This window comes from Lepidochelys kempii, chromosome 3 (genome assembly GCF_965140265.1).
Source record: "Lepidochelys kempii isolate rLepKem1 chromosome 3, rLepKem1.hap2, whole genome shotgun sequence".
Taxonomy (NCBI): domain Eukaryota; kingdom Metazoa; phylum Chordata; order Testudines; family Cheloniidae; genus Lepidochelys; species Lepidochelys kempii.
The window spans coordinates 162,408,050-162,432,729 of NC_133258.1; the positions used below are offsets into that span (position 1 = coordinate 162,408,050).

Here is a 24,680-nt window from a genome sequence, read left to right on the forward strand (position 1 = left end):
GATATTGACAGTCCTCGGGGTCCTTTTGTTGTTATTAGCAAAATATGCTAAATAACCAGGTACAAACAGATGGGTCTTTTCTTCAGCACCAAGGCATGCATAGTATTTCTTGGATAGCCTCTTAACTCCCACTGAAATCAACAGGAATTGCACTTGCTTTGCACTCCTTGCGATCAGCTTCTATGTTTGAAAACACTTTTTAATATATAGTATTAATAAATTCATCTTAAAACATTGTGGTCTAGCCCTGTGACCATCCCTCATTTGAGTTACGTTTACTCATGTGACTAAGGCTACTGATGGTCCAGGGAGTAAAAGTTGTGGTATTGGGCCCCTTGATTCTTAATTGCTCAGATGACGTGACTGTAAATTGCAGAATGGGGTGGGAAAGACTCTTCTCATAACAAACTGTGGAATCAAATTACTTGTTGAGAGAAATAGAACCATGTAACTATTTCTCTGCTATGAACAAACCACTATAAACACAGTGGTTTGCAAGTAGAGTATAACACACACACTTAGCCAACACATGACAGAACAAAGAGCAGGCAGGATTGTGACCTCTTATGAGACTGTGTGGGAAAACTGCACGAGACAAGACCTCACAGTGACTATGTAGCTCATCAATGTCAATACTGTACAATTTCAATGAGTTCTATCTCGAGGTCTGAGCTGGGCAAGAGCCTTTGTTATGTGGATCAAGAACTGGACTCAGATCACCCACTCACTTCACCTAGCACAACTGAACAGACAGAAGTCAAAATTACTTTGTCACCACCAGGTTGACCTGGTCTGGATTCAAACCCCAGATCTAGCAGCGAAAGCCCGCCACGCAATTGGTAAGAGACTGAAGGCAGTCTCTGTAGAGAGGTTCTAGACTGATTATGCGTTGTACAGATCAGGGTCTGGCACCAGCGATGAGGAGGTGTAACAGAGGTTTACAATACCACTGCCTATGTTGTAACTATGAATACAGAAGACTTTAGTCTCCATGACTGTCAATCCAGAACACCTTTTGCTGGCACTATATTCAACTGGAACAATTTTCTGTCAATCAATATGCCTGTATTTATCCTGCAATGAAAGGGAAAAAAGCACTGCATGGATTATGTAATCTTTGCACTAAAACAGAGCAAAGAAGAGATCCATCCATACAGAGAACAGTTTTTGTTAGATTCAGGCCCCAGAATACAATCTGAAGAGCAAGTATGCAAAAATTACTTCCCACATTAGGCTGAGACATACAGTACTGAACTGAGGGATTTCTTATGTCAGAAGAAGACTGCCATACGAATGCGACATAAGCATATAATTGAAATAATTTATTTACCACTAGAGCACCACAAAAACAGACATACACTGTGTTAAAATACAAGGTAATGGGTCATCAAAATACAACACAGCTGTTCTTATGTTCCTTTTTTTTTTTTTTAAACCATGCTGTCCATACAACTGTATTGCTGCTAAACACACAAAAAATGCTGTCCTAACCCAACCAGCCAAGTGCTGAGATGTGTTCCTCAGCCCCACCCCTTCCCTTTGAGTCTGATCCTGTGAGGTCCTGAGTATCTCCTGCCCAGTGCTGAGTATCCTTAATTCCTCACTATCTTCACTGCAAGCTGAGAAGATCAGCACCTCACAGAGGGGCCCCATAGTATGCGCCTCTGCGCCTCTTTATTTCCACTTACACCTCTTTCTAAGGCTTTACACTGAACTTAAATGGTGCCAGGGCCTCCCTCTCCACAGGGGTGAGTTTCACCCCAAAGGAGCTCTGTCTGCCCTTTGTAGGATCAGGCCCAATATCCTTATTCACTAACGGGAACTATATGTCTAAAAATAAACCAAAAAAGAAAAGATTTAGGAGCTGTAAAATAGAACATTTCAAATACTATCAGTGCATTTCTGAGGAAAAGATACAAAACAAAACTTCATCCAATTTGGGAGAAATGACCTAATGCAATTATAAGGCATTATTCTCAGATTTTTTAAAACATACCCATCTCCCTGGCCCAAACTTTTGCCTGCATCCAGCACATAGTGAGTGTAGTTGTACACCAATAGCATCTCAGATTCCGCTATTTCAAATCATCAAGCTTCAATACCAGGGTTTTGCCACATTTCAATTGTGAATGGCAAGTTGGGTTTTTTTAAAATTGTCCAACCCTTGTCCCCTCCTCCCCACCCATAGAATTCAGATATTGAAGCTAATAAAACAGATGAGGGCTAAATGCTGCAAACGCCAGCAGTCACGGTGCTTTCTACCTCAAAGAGTTTTGTTTATTTCCACGGGTCTCTTCGGGATAGTAAACATGGCTCCTGCAAGTGTTTGTAGGATTGGACCCTTCATTTGTTAATTTCAATTTGCTAAATAAATAATAAATAATAATAATAAGAGAAGAACCACACACACATACAAACCCTCATATACCTCCTCTGCACTGAGACAATAGGCAGGGTCAGATTATTCACAGGGCTACATTTTGATCTCGGCAATGAGCGCAGGCTCCCAGTGAAGTTAATGGGAACTGTCTGTGCAAATCAAAGGAGCAGAATCCAGACCTTGAGCCTGATTCTCCACTATATTACTTCAGTTTTACAGCAGTGTTGCTCGGCTAAAGTCAATGGAGTTACACTATCCTAAATTCAAGTTAATACAGTGGAGGATCAGGCCCCTAATGTTTTGTTTTAAAGCTTCAGGGGTAAAATCTCAACCCCATTTCAGTCAATGGCAAAACTCCCATTAACTTAAATGGAGCCAGGATCTCACCCTAGGTCCTGTTCCTGTATTGTATTTGAGGGAATGTGCCCTTTACATCCAGTTGTCATATTTCCTTGCACAGTCTTCAAGCTTTGCCATTCAGAACAATTTATAATGTAAAATCAATTGAACTGTTCCTTTTCATGTTTTTACACCTCTTGGTTCTAGGTTAGGGATCTGTTGCTATTCATTTTTTTTTAAACAACGTGTACGATGTAGATCTTTTTTTACTCTCTCTAGAGTACTCTGCAGATTGTTAGGGCCCAAAGGAGTTTCCTAGAAGACTTATGTTCCTTTTTTTTAGAAAGAGGAAAAAGAAAAGGTGTTATCTGAAGAAAAAAAAAGATTAAACAAAGACACAGAGCCCGATCCTCCAAATCCTTCCACATGCAAACACTCTCACTAGGCCTCATCTGCTGCCACAGAAGTCAGTGGCAAAACTTCTGCTGACCTCTGTGGGAGAAGGATCACTCCCATAGACTAACTGCAGGTGAAAAATCATTGCTGTGACAAAGGCCAACACAAGGCCTCTAAAGTGATTAAGTCCCACTCAAGCCTTGTTTTTAGGGCTTCAGTGATACATGTGCTTTGTCTTGGCCCTCTGCACAGTAGTGAATTTCACTGTGTGTAAGGGTTTGTAGGACTGGGCCCTAGCCTCATATCACTTAGGCTGTAAAATCTTTTCTTGAAAATCTTGCTCTTTTATCCATCCGTTTGACTGTCTTTAGCCGAGAAAACGAAACAAAACTGGGTTTAAAACGCTAAGTCGCGTTGCGATTCACTGCTACAAACGTGGATGAACTAGGATGTGGGGGAGGGGAGGAGGAGACCATTTTAATCCATCCTTTTTGTAAAACAAAAAACAAATGGAGTCAGGTAGCTTATGTCATAATGATGAACAATATACAAAGCATATGTATAGCAAATTATTATAAAACATGTATTTGTAGTGCAAGTCAAAATATAGGGACTCTACTCATACTGGCCAGCTAGAGGGAAACACATGACTGAGTGATCAAAAAGAGCCCCAAATTCAAATTCAAACTCATGAGAGTTGACAGTATTACAAAATACAAAAATATGGTGAAAATTTACACATTACACATAAAGTACTTAATTTTTTTAATAGTTTACAATAGAGATCTACAGATATGTTTCCAATTAAGCTGGCTTTTACTACCCACCTATTGTAATACTATAGGTATGGTTACATATACCAAAAGAACAAAACATCCCATAGCATAGCTATACAGCAACATATTAAGGTCTGAAGATTAGACCAGTACATGTTAAATATTTCACTGGTTTACTAAACTGACATTTTAATCATTTACAGTAAAAAAAAAAAATCTTATAGACTTGTCTTTGAGACTGAAACAGAGCGTCCTTTATTAGTAAGTTTTTCAGTATTTAAAACAAGGGTTTGAGACTTTAAAAGAAGCCTCCCTAGGCTGCTGGCATGTAAAATAAGGCATTTTTAAGGCAGATTTTCTCAATAATGTAATAACTGACTTCTGTTTTAATTGAACTAAACTAACCATTATTTTCAGGATCGTTTGAGCTTGAGTTCCCCTAAGCATTCAACATATTTCTGGCAGTTTATTTGGTCTCCACTTTGTCCACATTTGTTTCTTTTTTTCCAATGGCGAAGAAATGTTCATGTGATAGTTTTTACATACAAATAAATAATGCACTGTTAACACTAAAACTAAAAAGAATGGGTAGGATGTCTATCGCATAACAATACAGAGAGATCAAGTAAGGCATGGGACAGATACAGCAACTCCACTTAATGGGATTTTCCTGTTTTTTCCTTTCACATAGTAACACTAACACATTCTTCCAGTGTTTATTTTTTAAAAGGTGTGGTTCTTTTTGTTTTTGTTTTTGTTGTTGTTTTTGTTTTTTGTTTGCTTCTTGTCTATCTCACTAACTGAGTAGGAGAAGTGTAGGATAAAGGCCTTCAATGTTTTGTTTCAGATGCCAGTTTTAAAAAAAACAAAACACACAAACTTTCAAACAGTTCGGACTAGTACCGCTTTTCTTCTTCTTTTTAGGTTTTTTTTTTATTATTTTTGTATTTTTTAACACTGATGAACTTAGATTTTCTTTTTTCTTTCTTAATCTCTTTTTCTTTCTTCCTTGGTTATTTTTACATATTTGTTTATTGCTGTTTCAGGGATATCTTTAGCTGCATTTGCAAGATTTTACAATCATGTTGGAAAGTTGTTCAATTTTGGGTGTTTTGCCAATGTAGTACAGGATGGTGAGGGGTTCTAAATCCTGGGACACGCAGCACGGAGAGGCAGATGCTTCTGGATTTATGGTGTTATACAAACTGAGTACCTTGAAGAAGAAAGAAAAAAAACTGGGATGAAAACATTTATCACTGTGTCCACAAATCAATGCCTATCTCCATCTCTAGCATCACTTGCTCCTATAGACTTTGAGCCAAAGTCCAGTGAAGTCAGTGGAAAGGCTCCCATTGACTTCTATACTCTTTGGATTAGGCCTATAGCCCTGGTCACACTTTACACTTTAACAATACATCTCATCCCATTTGTCTTCCTTGCCAAATACAACTTCATGCCTTCTACATCACTCACCCTGTGCCTATCATCAACAGATGCCAGTATACAGCAAGACAGCCTTTCCTGCTACAACAGACTTCTAAAAACCTGTTCCATAGCACTTTCCATCTAGAAATATCATTCCAAACTCTGTTCAGTTTTGTACTGTGTTGTGCCAGCTTGTAAACCATCAGGGGTATGTATGGCTTCTGGCACAGATAATTCACTGTACAACACTGTGTGTGACTGCAGGCTTCACAAATAACACATTTGGTGCTGATGTTCAGCATTCTTTTGCTTTGAGGCTCTCTTATACCCTTGAGGTGCTGTCCCGTTTATTTAGATTGTTAGCTTTTTGGGACAGAGGCCTTGTCCTCTTACTTGGCTGCAAAACACTAGGCAAAAAAATGATATAAGTAAATCATAATGTGTGTGCAAAACTTCCATTAATGGTAAATAAGCTTAGTCAGAGTTGAACGGAAAGGTTTTTTATCTGCCAAGAACTGAGCTGAGTTCACGCTCTACAATGTTTTAAAGTGACAGTGATACACAGTAATCAATTGCTGGAGGAGAAAGGCACAACACTAAACTTAGGTCTTGGCAGGTGAGTAAGAGAGGAAATTCTTTTAAAACTATTTTATTTGCACATACATTGACCTGATTTGTGCACAGATATGGGGGCTCAAGGGCACAATGGACTTATGGGTATTTTTCTAAGGCGACTACCTTGGAAATTCAGCCCTTTAAATCCAGATGTATTAGATGTACATTACATTCTGTTAACGGGGTAGGCACTGAAAGAGCCATATTTATGCTTTCAGATTTTAGTTGACTGTTAACTGATGTTGGTTTTGCAAGTGCATCAAAGGGAAAAGTGAACCCTTCATTGAGTTAGGCATCGCTTGGTTTTTCTCCCATGCTGCTATGTCCATTATTGCTGCTATGGATTAACTGTGACTTTGATCGCAAAACTCTTGCCTGGAACCAACTACGGCCAAGTTAGCCGCTTTCATGCCATAGGAGATGCACATGCAGAATGGTTTTCTCTAAGGGAAGTATGTAGGTTACCCACTCATGATACACAGGTATTTCCGAGGATGCCATTAATGTGTTAGTTAAACACTAAGTGACCTTTCCCCAGAGCTTCAGCACAGGGTTCGCAGCTGAGACAGAAGTCCCGTTCAGTGCAGCAACACTAACTACTTTATTAAGCAACCTCTGCCTTGTTGGGTACCTGTCCAAACCACATATTTGTGACCATGACAGTTATTCTTCCTTAAAAAACAAGTGCTGCTCCAAACTTTGCATACTACTGCTGTGTATCAGAGGGAATTTAGACTTCTCTCTTGCATCTGAGCCTGCTGACCCCACTGGACTACACTGATGCAGCCAGCCAGCCACGTATATGCAGTGAATTGTTTATATGCAGTGCATTGTTTATATTCAATATCAACACAGGCCTGGACTATAAGATTTTCTCATACTAGAGAAAACAAGATTACTGTTCAGTGTACTGAAATCCAATTGCTTGCTAATGCTAATCTCATATTTTAAAGAAGGCTTGAGGAATGGGAGCCATCATTCTTGGTTTGAATCCAGCTGCAGATTCCATGGCACAATGCTGAAGAGTCACTCATCTGGAGACAAGTTTAACTTTTCACATTTACTGAATCTTAACAGTAGACCAAAAGCTAGGGAATAAATCACATCTATTCAGTTTTTAGGAAACTTGTGAAAGGTGGCAGATCAACAGTGGTAACCAAATCCCTCCAGTTATCCAAACAATAGCTAAGGTCCAACCAGTGGCAGCGAACGCTTCCCCATGCGGATACCATGCTTTTGCAACTTTGTAGGTGGAAGAAAGGGAATCCTTAGTGGGAGCTCCATTTTCTCAGGTAGTCTAGCAAAACTAGAACATGTTAACCTCCAGAGACAGCAAGGCAAGGCCCAACTTCTCAGCTGGGCCAGTGGTGAAACTCAGGCACTCTCTCCTTGATGTTTATAACATGTGTGATGTATCCGTATGTCACAGTGATGGGCTCATTATTAAGATGAAATTCACTCCTTTTGCAGAGGGCCAGCAAAAGGTCACATAAGTCCCACTTAATCTCTAAATGGAGGCCTTGTACTGGTCCCCTCTACAGGGCTGAAATTCACCCTAAGAAAATCATTAAAATAATACATGTTTTGCACTATGAAAGCTTTTGGCATTTGGGGGCAAGGATGATATAATTCAACCCAAGATTTTTACATAGATGTTCTAATACAAGTCACATGAATCAAAGTTCTCAAAAGCTAGGACTTACTCTGCTGTGCTGAGTATCTGAGCTCCATAAATATGGACAGGCTCCTGCACAAAAATTAGCATGATACCCTTTAGGTTCATGAATCCATTTCCAGCCAAGATCCCTCTTGAAGTCAATATAAAGTTGACGCAGGCAACAATTATCCTGCACATTTCTGGAAATAAAAATACAGACAAATGCATTGGTCAGAACCACAATGTGTGTGTGTGTGGGGGGGTGAATCCATTTAATTGCTTTCTGCATAATGCTTTACAGGTGAGCTCAACCCTGACTCTCATACTAATTCACACTGTAAGATTCCATACAGTGCCCAAGCAATGATTTCAATTCCAAGTACTAAGGACCAAATCTGCGGTCTCACTGAAGTTAGACCCATAGATGCCTCACTCCTGATGTTAAGATACAGTTTGACAGGTTATCCCATGTACAGGGGAAGCACTAATCAGTCACTAGTCTACCAATGTTGAAGCAGAGGCATATATTTGAAAAACTAATCTATAGTTGTCTCCTGTGTGGAAACAACAGTGCCTGGGAGACTTAAGATTTTGTGGCTCTGCAATGGGGAAACATGCAGGGCGACTGACCAACCCCTATGGAATTATGTGACTCAGCTGTAATTCTTTAAACCATGGCATACTGGCAGAAGCTACACTCCTGGGATTCAAGAAGAAAAAGAAACAATTACTTAGAAACCAATAGTAGCTCAGAGTATACTGGAATGCAATGCGTAGCCACAATTATTTTTGCTCACATATACAACTGTTTGCCAGATTTAAGTTAGGAAGGACTGTTTCCCCCAGCTCGTACAGGTACAGACTCTGCCAGGGTGAACTTCCTCTGAGGAGGTCAGCGTCCTCATATGAACTATTTCCCGTGATTACATGACTGGTGTGGTTGGGGACTAGTACTGGTGGATCTTGATTTCCTGTTTTCTAAAGGTCATGAGCACTCTCAAGTCTCATTAACTTCTATGGGAATTGCAGGTGATCATCTCCTGTTAGGTTCAGATCCCATATGAACATGTCGGTTTTACTACAGACTGACCTAACTTGTCTGAGAGTTCTATGTTAACACTCAATAAAAAGAAATTTATCAGATCATGTTAGAAACAACCCAAGTTACACCTTTAGGCATGTAGGAGTAAATATAAGTAAACTGACTTTATACATATACTTACCTAAAACAATAGGCAGCATCTAAAGCACGCTTCTTCCGCCGACTGGGCTGTTGCGACTCAAGTCTGTAGGAGGGTAATAACATTAGCAGAAGATGTGGGGTCTTCCCACTGTATTTTTTCCTACTGGACCTGAAAGCTTTCCCATCACCACTGGAATATATGTAGGAGTCATCAATACCTTCAAAAAATACATTTTGGTGATAAACATTGTGTTGCTTTTTCTTCACAAATTATATAAACCATCTCTTTAAAAAAAATCTGTCTCTTAGAAAACCGGTGGTGAGGACATCAGCTAGGTGTGTCATGGGGGCAGGGAATCACAACCTGAGATCTCTGCATTAAGGTATATATAGCATCATATACCCTCATGTTTGACATATTGGCCTTCCCCCAATTTTAGTCTATCTAAATGGCTTTTTGAAGGCAATTAATAGATCTATCAAAATTAATGATGAAATAGACTGATTGGATCACCTATCCATGTGGGAAAGTCCAGTTTCTAGTCTACTAGTCTATGCTAGTTTTAAATGACCCGCATTTGCCACTTTGTGTGAGAGACCAATCCAATGGAATCTCACTTTTTTCAGATTTATAGCTTTTAAGGCCAGAAAGCATCATTAGATCATCTCTTGACATTTCACCTATACTTTTCTTTGCTTAATTTCATTTCATTATTCCTATTTTACCCCATTATGCCATCTGAGCAATTCCTCTTCCTTCTTCATATCTACATCTTTCAAATGCTTGTACACTGTTCTCCAATCTTCCATATTACTAACCAGTACATATTATTTTGTCCTGCTAATCTTTCTTCATAAATCAATCCTTCCAGCCCCTTAATCTGGTACATACATGGCAGTGGGGACTTTAAAATAATTTTACTGGAACTAGAGATCACTGATATTGGGATTAATTAAATTTTTTGGAAGCCATTGACAATGATCTTAGATCACTACTAGTCTTATTCAGTAGGACAAAGGACTTCAACAGATACAACATTGTAGGTCATGTATACAAATTTGGCACATACTGTATAGTTCTTCCCCAAATGATCTATGCTACAGTTAAGAGTTAATGCATATTGAAATGTTACAGCAGAGATATAACCAAGTGAAAACACCCAGGTGCAACTGGAGCCATTAGCATCCCCCAAAGATTTGGGAGTCCATTTGCAGGTACTCACTAACAGCGGGGCCTGATATGATTTTACATCAGCCGCAAAACAATTACCCTTCCAAAAATGGTATCTTGTGATCGGCCAAACAGTGTCTGGCACCAGGACATTCTTCGTGTTATGTGAATGGCTCTTCTGCCCTCCAAATTCAAAATGACATTACTCATTTGTTTGGGGAAATGGAAAGCAAAACACCTGACTACTGCCTTGTCTATACTAGAGAAATTTACCATGTTAAGAACTGCTTAGTCCCTCTTGCACACTTGTAAAACACATCCTGTTCACAGACAAAAGTGCTGCAAACAGTTTGCATGTGCTCTAAACACTGTCTGGATTAGACCTGCCTACACCAGTGCTAATCGATGGTTTAGTCTGCACTATTGTGGCTCTGCACCATTTTAGTGCCAGCGTGGACAGCAATAAAATAGTTCAGACTGAAATATTGTGTCGGCTCAGTTATGTGCACCAGTGCACTGGTGACTTCAAAATCTCCCAGAATCCACTGTTTTGGGAGCTGTGCCTTGAATTGTGAGATAGATACTGATAGGGCATTGAAGCTAAACTGGTTTGGAACAGGCTAGCGTGGATGCACTGAACCATTTGTGCTTATGGCAGTGCAATCTCCTTGATTCAGTTGTGGAACAGTTACATTTTATAGTGTTGACATGGCTTTACCCATGTGTCCTCAATCATCCCATTCACTCCCACCCCCCAACAAAGAGTCACAGCTCTCTAGTTCATCATCCTCAGGCCCCCAAATCAGTTGTATTTTATATTTTAAAGAGACCATATAAAGTTTGTTATTTCTATCTTTTAATCAGCAAACATCACTGCCCTTCGTACACCCCTACCTCCCCCCCCACCCCGTTTTTTGTTGTTGTTTTGTTACCTGCAAATCTTGCTTCTAGCTCTTCACTTTTATTTGGGATAATATAATTATTTGAAGGCACGAAGGTGCAGCATGGACAATGTAAACTTATCTTAAATCCAAAGTTCCTCTCTGCAAAACATGAAAGTGGGGGGATCATTTTTACATTTGCAGTGACCCTGAAATAATTCAGGTTATGGAGGAGGAGTTGGGGTGGGAAGGCAAGAGAGAAGAGCACTACTCATCACCTTTGTGATGGAGCCATTCGTGTACAGCTTCAGTGACATCAAAAGACAGCCATTCCCCTTCAGCTCTTGTTTTAACTACCTTGCTATCAATGTAGCGCTGTCCTGGTGAAGGTAGTTCTTTGGATTTAACAACCTGAAAGAAACAGTGAACAAGTCAAGACTGTCTGTAGATTACAGTTTTTCAGACTTATCAAAATGGACACTCTGTAAGAGCTTCTAATAACAGAGTGGTATGCTAATAAATAATGTTACAGAAATCTACACATACACACGGTAGATAGACATTCAGGCATTTTGACACAAAAATGCATACTAAGCCGTGATGCAGGATAAGGCTCGATCAATGGGAGACTTGCTGTTGACTTCAGAGAGCACAAGATCAGGGATTAAGTCATCTGCATATTGTGGTAAAAGTGACATGAAAGATACTGGCAAATTAAGTCTTTTCCATCTATTATTCTGTTCCAGAACCAGTAGTGCATATAGTCCACCGCCAGTTACTCTATAGTTCTGTGCAGTCATAGGGACACTGGAGTTGCCAAGTTGCAGTTCATAACTCTCCCTAGTGCAATATATCTTACCTCTAATATACCTGATGCTTCAAAAAGGGGTGAGGAATCCCCATATTTGCACCTAGACTTACAAAGTATTTTCCTGGGTAGACATAGAGTAACCACTTAAGTAATCAGCTTATATCCTGAAACAAAAGCACTGTCTTCCATGTAGTTCTCCAAGGGAAATCTGGAGAAATGACAGCAACAAAATGCTGCCCTGCACTACAATGCTGCAGAAGTGGTGGAGCAATGGGAATAAACTCCAACATTCAAGTTCGTGAGGCTAGTCCAACATTAGCCATAATATATATGTTGGGTAAATTAACACATGCACACCACAGGCTAAAAGAAAGCCTGTTTGTGCTTTGTACATTGATGATACTGTTATATTGTTTAAGAACAGTTCATCTGAACATAAGTATTACCTTGTTAGAGCTACTAATGTCTAATACTACTCTGACTCAGGGTTACTGGCCACATGAATGCTCATTGTATTACAGACAACTGCAAGAAGATGTAGCTTACGCAGTTGTTTGTAGAGGATACAGCAAAATAAAGCAGTGTAAATCCTAGTTGAATATAGCCTTTTATTCTATTTATTTTGTATTGTTTAGGATGCTTTTTTTAACCCAAATTTTCATTCCAACTTAGTTTGTATTTTATGCCAACAGGTTTATCACAACCTAGTACTGAGCACACACTTCATTAGCAAAACCCTATTTCTACCTCTATAAGATACTGCAGCACCTTTCCAGATTCTCAAGTGCAACAAATTCTTCCCCTTATTTCCAAACAACTAAGCAATCACCGCACTGCATGCAATCACAGATTCCTTCCATATCTAGGAAGAAAAACTTGGACTTATGGCGTCTGTGAACTGCCCAGTTCCCCGCCATTACTACACTGATGCTTTTCTTTTTTTTTTATTCAGGAAGCTGGAACGTCATGCCATGTTAAGTACATTTTAATCAAGACCTAATGATAACATCAGTTTGCACCCATTGGTATGCCAGTTCATGGTTTTTTTCCCCACAGTCTGAATCCATCTCTAAAATGAATGATAGACAGACATGTTCATTTTTCCATCCTGTGTTCTCAACCCAAGTCAGCATTTTGTTGGTACATAATCAGCAAATGAGATGGTAAAATTCACCTGAAAATATCATGGACAACAGGAACGAAAATAGGCCATGTGATTGAAATAGGTTTTTCATCATGAAACAAAGGGAATTAGTCTAGTCTCAGATACTGCCCCAGATGCAGTATTTCTCCACTGACTTCGTTGGAGCCTCTGCATGCCACGGATCAGAGAATTGTATTTGGATCTCTCCTCTCAGAAAGCAGCCCTGGATTTGTCTCTTGACAAGAACAACAGAATGGTAAGTTCTTACTCCAAGGAAGGAGCCTTTCTTCCTCCCACAGACTCCTACTGCAGGACTGGGAGAGAAGGGGTACACAAGATGCTATTGGTCCAATCCTACAAGCTGCTGAGTCCCTCCCAGAAATGGGTGAACTCCTTCAGTGGGCACTGCGGGCATTCGGCACCTTTCAGAACTGGAGCCAATTTTTTCACAATGCATTCTTCAAACTAAGTGTTCACAAAACTCTACAGCAAGCGAATGAAGGCAGCAAAAAGGTTCCCATTCCTCACCTGTGCCTGAGGGGGCTGAGGGAATCAGTATTTACAGCTGCGAAAATCCAATGGCAGCACAGATATAACTTTGGGTTCCCTTGGAATTATATTGGGTCACTTCAAGTGTTCCTAAGAAGACAACACAGCGGCCATGCTGCATGGATGGATGGATGGACGCATGCTTCTCAGGAGAGAGCTGAAGAGGACCCAGCACTTCTGCTCATCTCCGCCCTTCTGTGCAGTCACACCTCACAGCAGGTTTGACTCTTCATATCATGATATGTCTCTAAAGTGCAAAACGTGCAAAAAGCCATTTGCTAATGCAAGTAGATTTGATATGGTTGGCCTGAGACAAGTTAAGAATCTTCAGGTGGGCCCTGAGAGAGTAGAGGGGACTGGCCAAGGGAGGGAACCAGTCCCCAAAGAGCATGTCTTCCTACCCCCTTTCTTCCCCTCTCCCCCATGACAGCCTGCTGGCAAGTGGAACACTATCTGTATTCACCAGGCATGAGAGACAGAGCGTATTTCACTCACCCTGCACATACGGTAGTGCATTGAAAGCCAGTCTTGCTATCAGAACTGAAAGTATTATGAGAAATGTGTAGAAACAGTAGAATGGGAATAATTCAGTGTGAAGGTTACGTGATCATCATTACATTATTGGATCGGGAGACTTATCTCCTCCTTCCATTCACAGCATCTGCAGGAAGAGCAGAAAGCTATGGCACCTCAGGCCGGGTTATTAATTCGCAAGCTAAGCAGTGCTCAGCTAACCTATGTTATCAGTATTGCTAGTTAAGCAGTCAGACTTGAGCAGTACTTGGATGGGAGGCCTCCAAGCACTATGGGTGCTGCTTTAAGTGATATTGGTGAATCAGCAGGAGTGTTTCTGTCTTCCCTCTAGGTTGAATCAGCACCCCCATATGGTGTTAGGAAGATACATAAAATCAGTGCCCTGACTGCTGCTGATCAAGAAAGACCCCATGACATTTTTCCCCCAGGGGTAAGGGCACACTAGCCCCACTGTGCCAGCCAAATACCAGTATGGATCGTTACAATCTACTGACCAAAATTCCTCCTGCACTTTCAGTCAGATAAAGTATTCTTCACTTCCTTTCCTACACTGCAGCATAGTATTGTTGTGCACTGTGAAGCAGCCACCCAGTAGGAGACAAAGTGACTCCTCTTTCTAGATAGTGCTTGGGAATCCTTACAGGAAAAAGGTGTTCTATAAATGAACAGAGATTATAACACTCCACATCCTCTCTCCTATCTTACCCTGTTGTCCTTCTCTCATACTTTTTGCTGTGCACTTTATTTCTGGTCATACCCCACAATGGCAACAACCTTTCCACTTCCCATACACTAGGACCTGCCATCTCTATCACATACTCTTTAAAGCCCATTCCTTTTGGGAAGCTTTTCTTTTTATGCCGCTCTCCCCTCTGACAATGTTTCAGCACCTTCTCTGACCTGAAATATTGTCTTGTGACTTTCATGTGCATGAGTTAGATCAGGGGTGGGCAAACTTTTGGGCCTGAGGGCCACATCTGGGTGGGGAAATTGCTTGCAGGGCTCGGGAAGGGGGTTGGGGTGCAGGGGCAGAGTGCGGGAGGGGGTGTGGTGTGCAGGAAGGGGCTCAGGGCAAGGGGTTGGGGCAGAGGAGGGCATGAGGGGGCTCACAGAAGGGGGTTAGGGTGCAGGAGGGGTGTGGAGTGCAGGACGGGGCTCAGGTCAGGGGTGCAGGCTAGGTGTGGGGTGCAGGAGGGGGCTCGGGCAGGGGGTTGGGGTGCGGAGGAGTGCGGGATGCGGCAAGGGGCTCAGGGCAAGGAGTTGGGGGGTGGGGGTGCAGGAGGGGTTCAGGCTCTGGCCTGGCACCGCTTACCTAGAGTGGCTCCGGGGCGGCAGCAGCAAGCACCGGGGCCAGGACAGGATCCCTGCCTGCCTGCCTTGGCCCCGCCACTCCGGGAAGCAGCTGGCACAACATCCCTGCGCGGCCCCGGGGGGGTGGGGGGGAGTGCAAAGGGCTCCACATGTTCCCCTCGCCTGTGGGTACCTCCCCCAAAGCGCCCATTGGCCACGGTAACCCGTTCCTGGCCAATGGGAGCTTTGGGAGACGTACCCACAGGCAAGAGCAGTATGCGGAGCTCTCTGCTGCCCCACCCCCAGGGGCTGCAGGGACGTGGCCTATTCCCAGAGTGGCGCGGCGAGGGGTCCAAAGCCCCGAGGGGCCGGATCTGGCCCACGGGCTGTAGTTTACCCACCCCTGAGTTAGACTATGGAGTCTTTGGGGCAGGGACCCTGCCTGTTTAAATTATCTGCAAAGCACCATGTACTTCCACATACGAATGGAGGATAGAAGAAAATAGTGGAGTAAGAAAGGAAAGACATCAATGACTCTGGAGGTGCGGAGAGGGGCACTAAGGTAAAATCCCCACTGGATAAATCAATCACTTCACATGTCCCTCTAGAATCTCCTCTAATCCCTCCCTTTGACCAGCTACAAAGAGTCTGATCTTCATTTGGATCCCAACCTGGCTTTTTGTGCAATATCACCTGCGTGTGAAGGTGACAGATTCAACCACGTGCAGGCTTAGGGGGCAGAATTTACATGTACCAAACCCCATCGCGCACATGTACCGGCGATATATGCACACAGGGGTCAGCGCCAATGTTCAAAAGCATCCATGCACCGGTCTGTGTACACACGGCTTTAGCGGTGTATGAGCGAAGCCGCCTTTGAAAATCAGGCCCCAGCTAGGCAAAAGGTGAGTGAAAGTTGTGTGAAATACCTGCAGCTTATAAAGATAAATGTGTGAATGATCTTGTGTGTGTTTAAAGTGCTTTTGTGGTCTAGCTTCCACGTGGGCTCGCACAATCATAATTTTAAAAAGGGTTACTGCACAGTAATACAGCATGCAAGTGCATATGGTCACGTGATGAAAAGATTATCCAGGTAAGAGGACTGTATCCAGTAAAGTTCTGGATAATTACACATAGTATCACTTTTATTTGGCAGTAATGCTTTGACGTCTGAGAGCAATTTCTTGTTTTTTCCCTGCTCTCCTATTGCGTACGGTACCCCTCTGTAAAGGCAATGGCTGGGAGAAATGTCTTCGTTAATCTCGCCAAGATCCCCATTACTGTTGTATCCGAGCGCCTTGTAATCTGTAATGTATTTATCCTTAAGGGATGGGATTATTCTAGACCAGAGGTTCCCAGACTTGGGCCATTCCTTCACGGGCTCGTTTTCTATGGCACTGCTAAAAAAAATGGCACTGCTAAATATTCTGGACCAAGTTTCTTTTTACAGACTCATAAATTGAAGGCACCTTAACAAAACTCCCAGGTGTCTCTTGCCCTGTTGCCTATGCTTTATATCAGGTATGATCATGTACTATCATGTACCCTGTGAAAGAAACACACACACTGTAGTTCATTTGGAGAAGCTAATGAAGCAGTGTAGACAGAAACATGCGTAAGACCTCGTCTACCTGCAAATGTTTAATGAACCCTAACTCACACTGATGAGCACTCGCAGGACTAGTCACAGGGATTTCAAAGGGGCTACTCACAGGAATAAATCCTCATGGATGCAAAAAAGGGTTCCACAGTCTCATAAACTCATAGCTATTAAGATCAGAAGGGACCATTATGATCATCTAGTCTGACCTCCTGCACAGTGCAGGCCACAGAATCTCACCCACCCACTCCTGTAACAAACCTCTAACCTATATCTGAGCTGTTGAAGTCCTCCAATCGTGGTTTAAAGACTTCAAGGTGCACAGAATCCTCCAGCAAGTGACCCGTGCCCCATGCTACAGAGGAAGGCGAAAAACCCCCAGGGCCTCTTCCAATCTTCCCTGGAGGAAAATTCCTTCCCGATTCCAAATATGGCGATCAGCTGAACCCTGAGCATGTGGGCAAGATTCACCAGCCAGATACCCAGGAAAGAATTCTCTGTAGTAACTCAGATCCCACCCCATCTAACATCCCATCACAGGCCAGTGGGCCTATTTACCATGAATAGTTAAAGATCAATTAATTGCCAAAATCATGTTATCTCATCATACCATCTCCTCCTTTGCAGATTACAGTAGGGCATCTTTGCAGAATACACCCAAGGCACTGTAAACAAATGGGGCATTCACAATTATGCTGCTTATTGCCTACAAGACCCCAAAGTATTATATCTTATGCTGAAATTTTATAGTGGTGGTAGCATAAGGACCAAAAACCCCTCTCTCTGCCATTCCCCATTCTGTTCTTGCTCTCACCAAACATGCTGCTCTTTACTAATTCTATAAAGGGACTCACTATAAAGTTTGAACAGTTATGAATTAACCCTGAAGCTCAAAGGGGTGCATTCACTGCTTAGCAAGGAGGGACATATGTAGGCATCTCCCCATCCATTGTGAAGACAGTAGGCTTTTCTGAGACTGGAATTACGAAGAGTAGGGTCACTATATTCAATGATGAAGAGGGTTCAAATTTCATCACAGGTAGATGTTAGAGGAAACTACAAATGCATTTCTAGTACAGGATGTAGTCTCAGTTGCTGTTGCCACTCGTTCCGCTTTGTTTTTAATAGACACTACAGTGCCTTAGCTTTTAAAAAGACATTTAAAAAAAAAAACTAGGAGAACAAGACAATTAGCTGAAATCATTAAAATCTTGGAAGATAAACCTGCTTAGTGCATGTATGAGTCTACTCACTCCCAAGAAAGTACTGCATTTTTTCAGTCAATAACTAGGCAAAACATATCAGCTGCCAGTGTAAAAACTGAAGACAAGGATTGTCTTATTCTGTGTTTTGTAAAGCACTGTGTACATTTACACTGCTATTTATACAATAATAAATAATAATGGAGAGTTTCTGAAACTAGTAGAAACACAGCTCTTTTTTCAAGATAGACCAGATCTTAAGATGGGGTAAAGCAGTGTGGCTCTGTTTCACTTCAGTGGAGTTATGCTGATTTCCACCAGCTGAGGATCTGAATGTCTAACTTTTTAAACAGTGCAAATACAGAAATGCTGTTTTAATCTTTTCATTGGCCTTTTCACACAACAAGTGGCGAAAACAGGGGATGAATGAATAACTTCTAAAACAATAACAAAATAATAAAACAGCATATTCCCTTCCCCACACACAGACAAAAGTAAGAATCCCACAGAGAGACAGATGGAACCTCTCTTCAAATAACTAGAAACTCTCTTCAAATAATTAGAAATTCTCTTCAAATAACTAGAACTCCAAAGCAACTTTCTTAGAGTAAATATAGTTCAGCTGCAAACTAGAACCTGATCCTGCAAACACTCACTCACCTGAATAACTGTACATACATAGATAACCCTATTAAATTCAGTTGGACTATTCAACTGCATAGTTATCCAGAGGCATAAGGGCTTCCAGAATCTGGTCTATAGTGTAATCCAGGTATGGTGGCTTGGCCAACAGCTGCTGGTACTCAGCTACTACATTAAAAAAATGAAAGAACAGAAAAAACTATAAACAAGTGTTCCAGGAACCTTGTAATTTATTACTAGGTAATTTTGGCTAATCCATCACCTCCTTAAAAAAAACAAACAAAAAACCCAACTGCGGTTTAGCAATGACTATATGCAAATGCAGACTGATACTGTGCTTTTGTACATCAATTAAAGCCTAGAAAACTCTGGTCACACATCAAAGGCCAAGCTTTAACAATAATGAGGGTATTTTATACCTGGGGCTGGGTATTACAGTCACTAAGTATTAGGAAAAATTTTGGGGAATTTACTCTTCCTTTAAAAAAATTGCTGAACAATTTTCAAAACACAAAAATCAAATGGCAACCTTAAAATAACTATCTTGTCTGCTATGTTAACACCTTAAATAGGGTTGCAACTATAATCAATTAAGATGGGTTTTAGCTCTTTTTTGAACTAGCAATGAGGGTATTCTCTTGAAAAAACCTGTCAATAATCTGTTTCCCCTCTCCTGATCTCCTCCTTCCAAATACTGTTGGCTCACTTATAAATTCCATCCTTTCATCCTCTCCTCTGCTGCTTCAGACATCTCAGACTGTTTTGTATGACAGCATCTCGGCAGACTCACTAATTCTTCCCTTACTCATCAGTCAATATCCTTTACTATATGGTCTTTTGTCAATAATGTAAATAACCTTCTTTCAAATATTTATCCCTTGTACTGTACAGCCCTAAACAATGACAAATTATGTACTGATATTGGTCAACAGAGGAGCATGAGAGATCAGATCACTGTGCATAATACCATGGCTGTAAATAGTCACTCAGGATAACTGCTTTTACAGTTTACACTGTGTCCCCAGGTAAGATGCCAACAGTCACCAGATGCTATCTCATCCTGTACAATATACGTGAAAAGGTTTCCAAGTTCTGACATATGCAGCTTTTGGTTCCTCTGAAGTGTGTGCCACTTGCTCTAGTGAGTAAGAGACTCATTCCCTGTCAGATCCCAGATTTCACTGATATTCTCAGACAGTCCTCTTTGACTTCACCCAGCTCTTTCTAAGGAGTAAGGTTGAGAAAACAACCTCCACGTTAGTCCTCAATTTCTCCTCACTCTACTGCCGAATTCAGGAACTGGGATCAAAATCTTGCACTCTAGCAAGAAAAATTTATATGTTTATTGCAAACCACTTTCATCTCTGATTGCTCTTCTCCTCTTCTTTAATGATTCTGTGTGAAAGTTCATGTGGTCAATTAGCTGTGAAAAGCTTTTGCAGCACATTTCACAAGATCCCCCCACTATCTGATAAAACTGATCGAAATGTATTTGCTTGTTTAGTGGTTCTCACCATCGGCACAAGAAATCAACCATTTATTTTCTATAAGATTTGCTGCATCAATTTTCAAGATTTTTCTGGAACAGGTTTTGCAAAATATTCAGAATCAGCATCTGCTCTCTGATCCATACAACCCTATGCAATATTATAGGCCTACAGGGGTCTATGGCCCTGATCCAAAACCTCACTTGAAGTCTACGAGGGTCTTTCCACTGACTTAGTGGGTGCTGGACAGGCTCTAACTGAGGGCAGAATCTGGTCCTTAGAAACTAACACACGAGGTGCAGAGTTCTTGCCAAAATCCAAAAGTACAAAGTACTTGCCAAAATGTTTTTTAAATCTATAGCGCTCTGATACATTTGCTTGGAACTTGCCAGACACGTTCTTCATGCAAGCTTCCAATAAAGAGAACATATTGCACACAGACCCAAATCCTGTTTATATCTACAGGCAATGCAGCTGCACTGAGCACAATAACTACCTAGCTACATCGGCCTGCTAGCTGCTTTGAAGGTATGGAGGAGGGATGGGGGAGTGTTAAAGCAGATCAAAAAGGAAGCTGACCACCAGTTCAGGTGGTCATCATGGACAGGTCTCTAAATGTGATGATACAGCACTGCATCATCTTGTGGTGATGGGATGGGCCATGCCGAAGGCATCCCTATCCTCCAAGGAAGGCCCTAGCCAGCCAAATGAACGTTATGCATGAGTGGGTACAATGTGTGGTGCTGGGGAGACATCCCTGGTTTTCCTCAACCTCTTTTCTACAAATGCATGTTTTATACTTAACCAGGAGGGAAGACTCTGCATTGTGTAAGCAACAAACAGGAAAGGATGACCGGGAATCCTTCTTCTGGAAGATTTTGAAATACTCAATGCAATTTCCTGCAGTTTAGAAGAAGATTTTAAGATAGCTCAGAAGCCAGATCAAAATGAAGCAAAACAAAAAAATCCTGTACATTTATCTAGCCATTTAACAGTAACTTGCCAGAGGCAAGTTATGTTTTATTCAAGTACCAACAACTAGGAGCCAAAGCCAACAAAGCGAGAATGGGTTTTCCACTCTCCTATCCCTACCCTCAGAGTTCTGTGCGATCATGTGCTCATCTCCCATCTAAAATTAGGTCTTTCCTGCTCCTCCTATAGTCATGTCCCCTGACATCTATAGCTCACATTCATGTACATTTTATTTCCATACTTTAGCACCATACTTACTATCCAATTTCAAATGTTTTGACTTACTACATCTCCCAAGATCCTGTCCGGCTCCATAAGTCACTCCTCTTTGTTCCTTTCCATCTCTCGGTTTGCCTTGTTTTCCTTAAACTCCAGTTTCCCCTTATGATTAACTTCCCTCCCATCCAAACCTTTACTCTGTCCCACTCCAGTTTTCTTTCAACTCTTCCTGCCAGGCACCTGCTCTTTCCACTGCAACTTCTTCAGATTTCCCTGCCTAGGGAGTTCTTATTTCATGGGAGAAGGGGATCTGTGTTCCTGCACACCAGCGAAAGAAGGGGGTACCTTTCTCTCTTCTTTTAGCAGAGAAGGGGTCCCTGTGCTCTGCTTCACTCTTCCCTTATTTTTGCTCATGCCTGGGTCCCTTTTTACAAATTATTCTAGCTCCCAAGACAGAGCTGTGTGGCAGAAGCCCTTTCTCTGTAGAGTGGCAAAGGAGTCCTGTATGAATAGTAATCAGAGCAAAGTGTCAGCTCCTTTTGCCAAGGGACCTCCACACTCTTGTCAGTGCCCAGAAGACACTGTAATACCATGGTGGTCATTCTTCTGACCCAGGATTTATTAAACTGTCTTTCTAACTCAGTCATCTCTGCTCCTTAATCAGCCAAAAGGATGACTTTCAACAGCTCAAGGTTCTTTATCACTCCTGAAATTCTGCCCAAAATGGAAGCTGAAGCTTCTCCCACCACCACACCCCCAGCTCCTGCTAGTTTGGGGGTAGGAACCCAGCCCAACCCTGTATCCTACAGGGTATTAACTGCTATATGCTATAAATACTAAATACTATACTGCACCCCTGTATTCAGTTGCTCTGACACTCTTTTGCTTTAATAAGGTATACTTGCCACTAACTGTAAATAATCTCTGTCAGTCAATGGTCTACATTTCCATGTGCAATGAAGTATAGCTGTGAATATGTATTCACCTGTGTGAATTTCTAATAGGATACAGATTGGTTCCCAGACCCTGTCCCCAACAGTTGCTGCAATCCAGCCAGGAGACAGCGGCACTTCAGTCGGTGAAGCAAGTTTCCAAAAGCACAATATATAAAGTTTTTAAAAAATTAGACTCTGCCTAATCAACTGATATGCATTATTAGCCAGAGGTACTCTATATAAGGACTGGTGTGTGCTAGGCTTCGCACGACAAGTTGTATTTGGAACAAAAGGGAATTATAGTACAAACAGAAAACAGTTAGGCAGAAATAGACCCTGACATACACTTTATACTGACCCGCCACGCCTCACCAATTCATTTTTTCCTTTTGCAGGGAACAAAACCGTTATGCCTACATATTCTACAAAGTTTCCAGTTTCACAGCATACAGTGTATTTATAGTGAAGGCTAAATATCAGATTGCACAAGTATAATTTCTGGAAAATATCACATAAATTGTGATAACTATCAAAATAAGCTGCTTTATATACAGTCCATCGCAAAACCAGCCAAGTGAAGTCAAATGCCTCAGGTGAGGTTTATAATACAGATAGGTTGTCCTGCTTCAGATTCCCAAATCCAGTTTCTCTGACCAGCATTTCCCATAGCATGAAAAAAGCATTACTTTAGCAAGCCCATTGAATCAATTGGAATTCTCATTCAAAAGAGAAATGAGGCCCCCCAGTTCTGTTCTCAATTACAGTAGGGTTAATCTGGGGTTGCTCCACTGAAGTAAATGTAATTACTTCAAATTTACGTGAGTGTAACTTGGCCCAAGCTTTTAGTATCTCGTTCTAACTGTACTCCCTAACTGAAAACAAGACAAACCACTGTCTGAATTGTAAGTGTGGTATTTGGAACACTGGCTGTGGCTTACATTTAAATCTGACTTATAATGGGGTGATACATTCCATGGCCTCATCATTCTATACCTCAAAAGGGGGCCCTTAAAATATTTTAGGTAACTTTGTCTGAAGTGTAGACTCTACTGTTCAGCTTTTAGGGGCTTATCCAATGCCACTGGAGTCTTGGATTGGGCCCTGAGACACAAAGGGTAAAATGCTGCTCCCAGTTTCTTCAAATTCTTCATTGTAACCTGATGTCCCCCTTGGGCTCTACCCTGGTGCTGTGTGCTTATTTCAGCTTGACTATTTCTTCCTCTAATGTTTCATGTGGTGCATTCCTCTCTTCTACCAGCCTATCAGGTACCCATATATATAGCAGCCTTAGATAGCAGCCACAGTAAGACCAGCGTTTCAACTGCATGCTTCCCGATGCTTTATGATGTGTTACCAAAACATGGCGCCGGTTCCACGGGAAGTCATTTTAACATGTTATTGTTTGACAGTCTGTACCTAATAAAGCTACCTTAAAAACAATGCCTCTCAGAACAACTAGAGTGGATAGAGTCTGCCCTGCTGCGCTTTTCACTTCTCCAGCTTTGCTAAGATACCTATTTATTTTTGGAATGCTTATTCATAAAAGTTGGGCCTTTTCAGAAGAGTGCACAGGCTTTATTCATAAATAGAGAAGCACCTTAATAAAAGAAAGATGTGCTGAAGTCTTCAAAGCAGACAAGAGCACTGATGAACAAAGACATTCCCATAACATCCGAGCTTTATCTGATCAACTTCTAATAAAGCCGGCATTTGGCATAAATCTTTAAAAACATAGCAAGGGCCACTGGAGAATGCTAGGACTTGTTTATTTAATCTTATTCCTCCTCCAAAAGTACTTTAGCCTCCTAATATTCTCTAAAGTCTTCATGTACATCCAAAAGTGCATCGCGTGAATGCTCTCGAGTTGATGGTTAGGGAGGGAGCAGGAAAGATCATTCTCTGGTGTTTGTGGCTGTGCTGTTTTATTTCTTTCCAGCTTCCCACTCTCCAGAGTGCTGATGTTCAGCAGCCACTGTGAACTGATTAAAGGGAGGGTTCAGGGAGGAAAAGGGACAGAAATTATAGCTCTTTTGACAAGTTTAAATATCTGTGGGTCCATCCACCTGTTACAGGCTTGCAAAGATAGTAGCATCTGTGTAATACAGAAGAAATTTGGTTCCTGCTCCTGAGAGAGAGCCTTCCTTTGATGACAAGGATGAAATAGTTAGCACCTGTATAGCACGTCATATCTGCACAGGGCTTTTCACTGATCCTCAGAATGCCACTGTGCGGTAAGTAAGTGTTATTATTCCCCTTTGACAGATGGGGAAACAAAGTCAATCAGAGTTACTATAAGTGCATGTCTTGGACCAGCTTGTGGAGTCATGTCATTACCTCAAAAATAAACTTTCATTTTAAGTTTTTAGCCATTGTGGCTGTAAAGAAAATCTTGAATATATGCCCCTGATGTAACCAATGCAGTCATGTCCGCCTGAGTCCACAGGGAGACAGAAACAATAGCTTTGAGAAGTG

The 24,680-nt window shown here is 41.5% G+C and overlaps 1 protein-coding gene across 1 annotated transcript in view; it reads right to left on the reverse strand.

Annotated features, from left to right (window-relative positions):
• Positions 1-1,301: 1,301 nt before the first annotated feature.
• TGFB2 (transforming growth factor beta 2) overlaps positions 1,302-24,680 on the reverse strand; it is a 74,276-nt gene continuing 50,897 nt past the window's right edge. The window contains exons 3-7 of the mRNA XM_073338869.1: positions 11,102-11,234; positions 10,875-10,985; positions 8,812-8,989; positions 7,635-7,788; positions 1,302-5,104 (exon numbers count right to left, since the gene is read on the reverse strand). Coding sequence (XP_073194970.1) covers positions 4,946-5,104; positions 7,635-7,788; positions 8,812-8,989; positions 10,875-10,985; positions 11,102-11,234 — 735 coding nt within the window. The 3' untranslated portion in view covers positions 1,302-4,945. The remainder of the gene's footprint in view (positions 5,105-7,634; positions 7,789-8,811; positions 8,990-10,874; positions 10,986-11,101; positions 11,235-24,680) is intronic.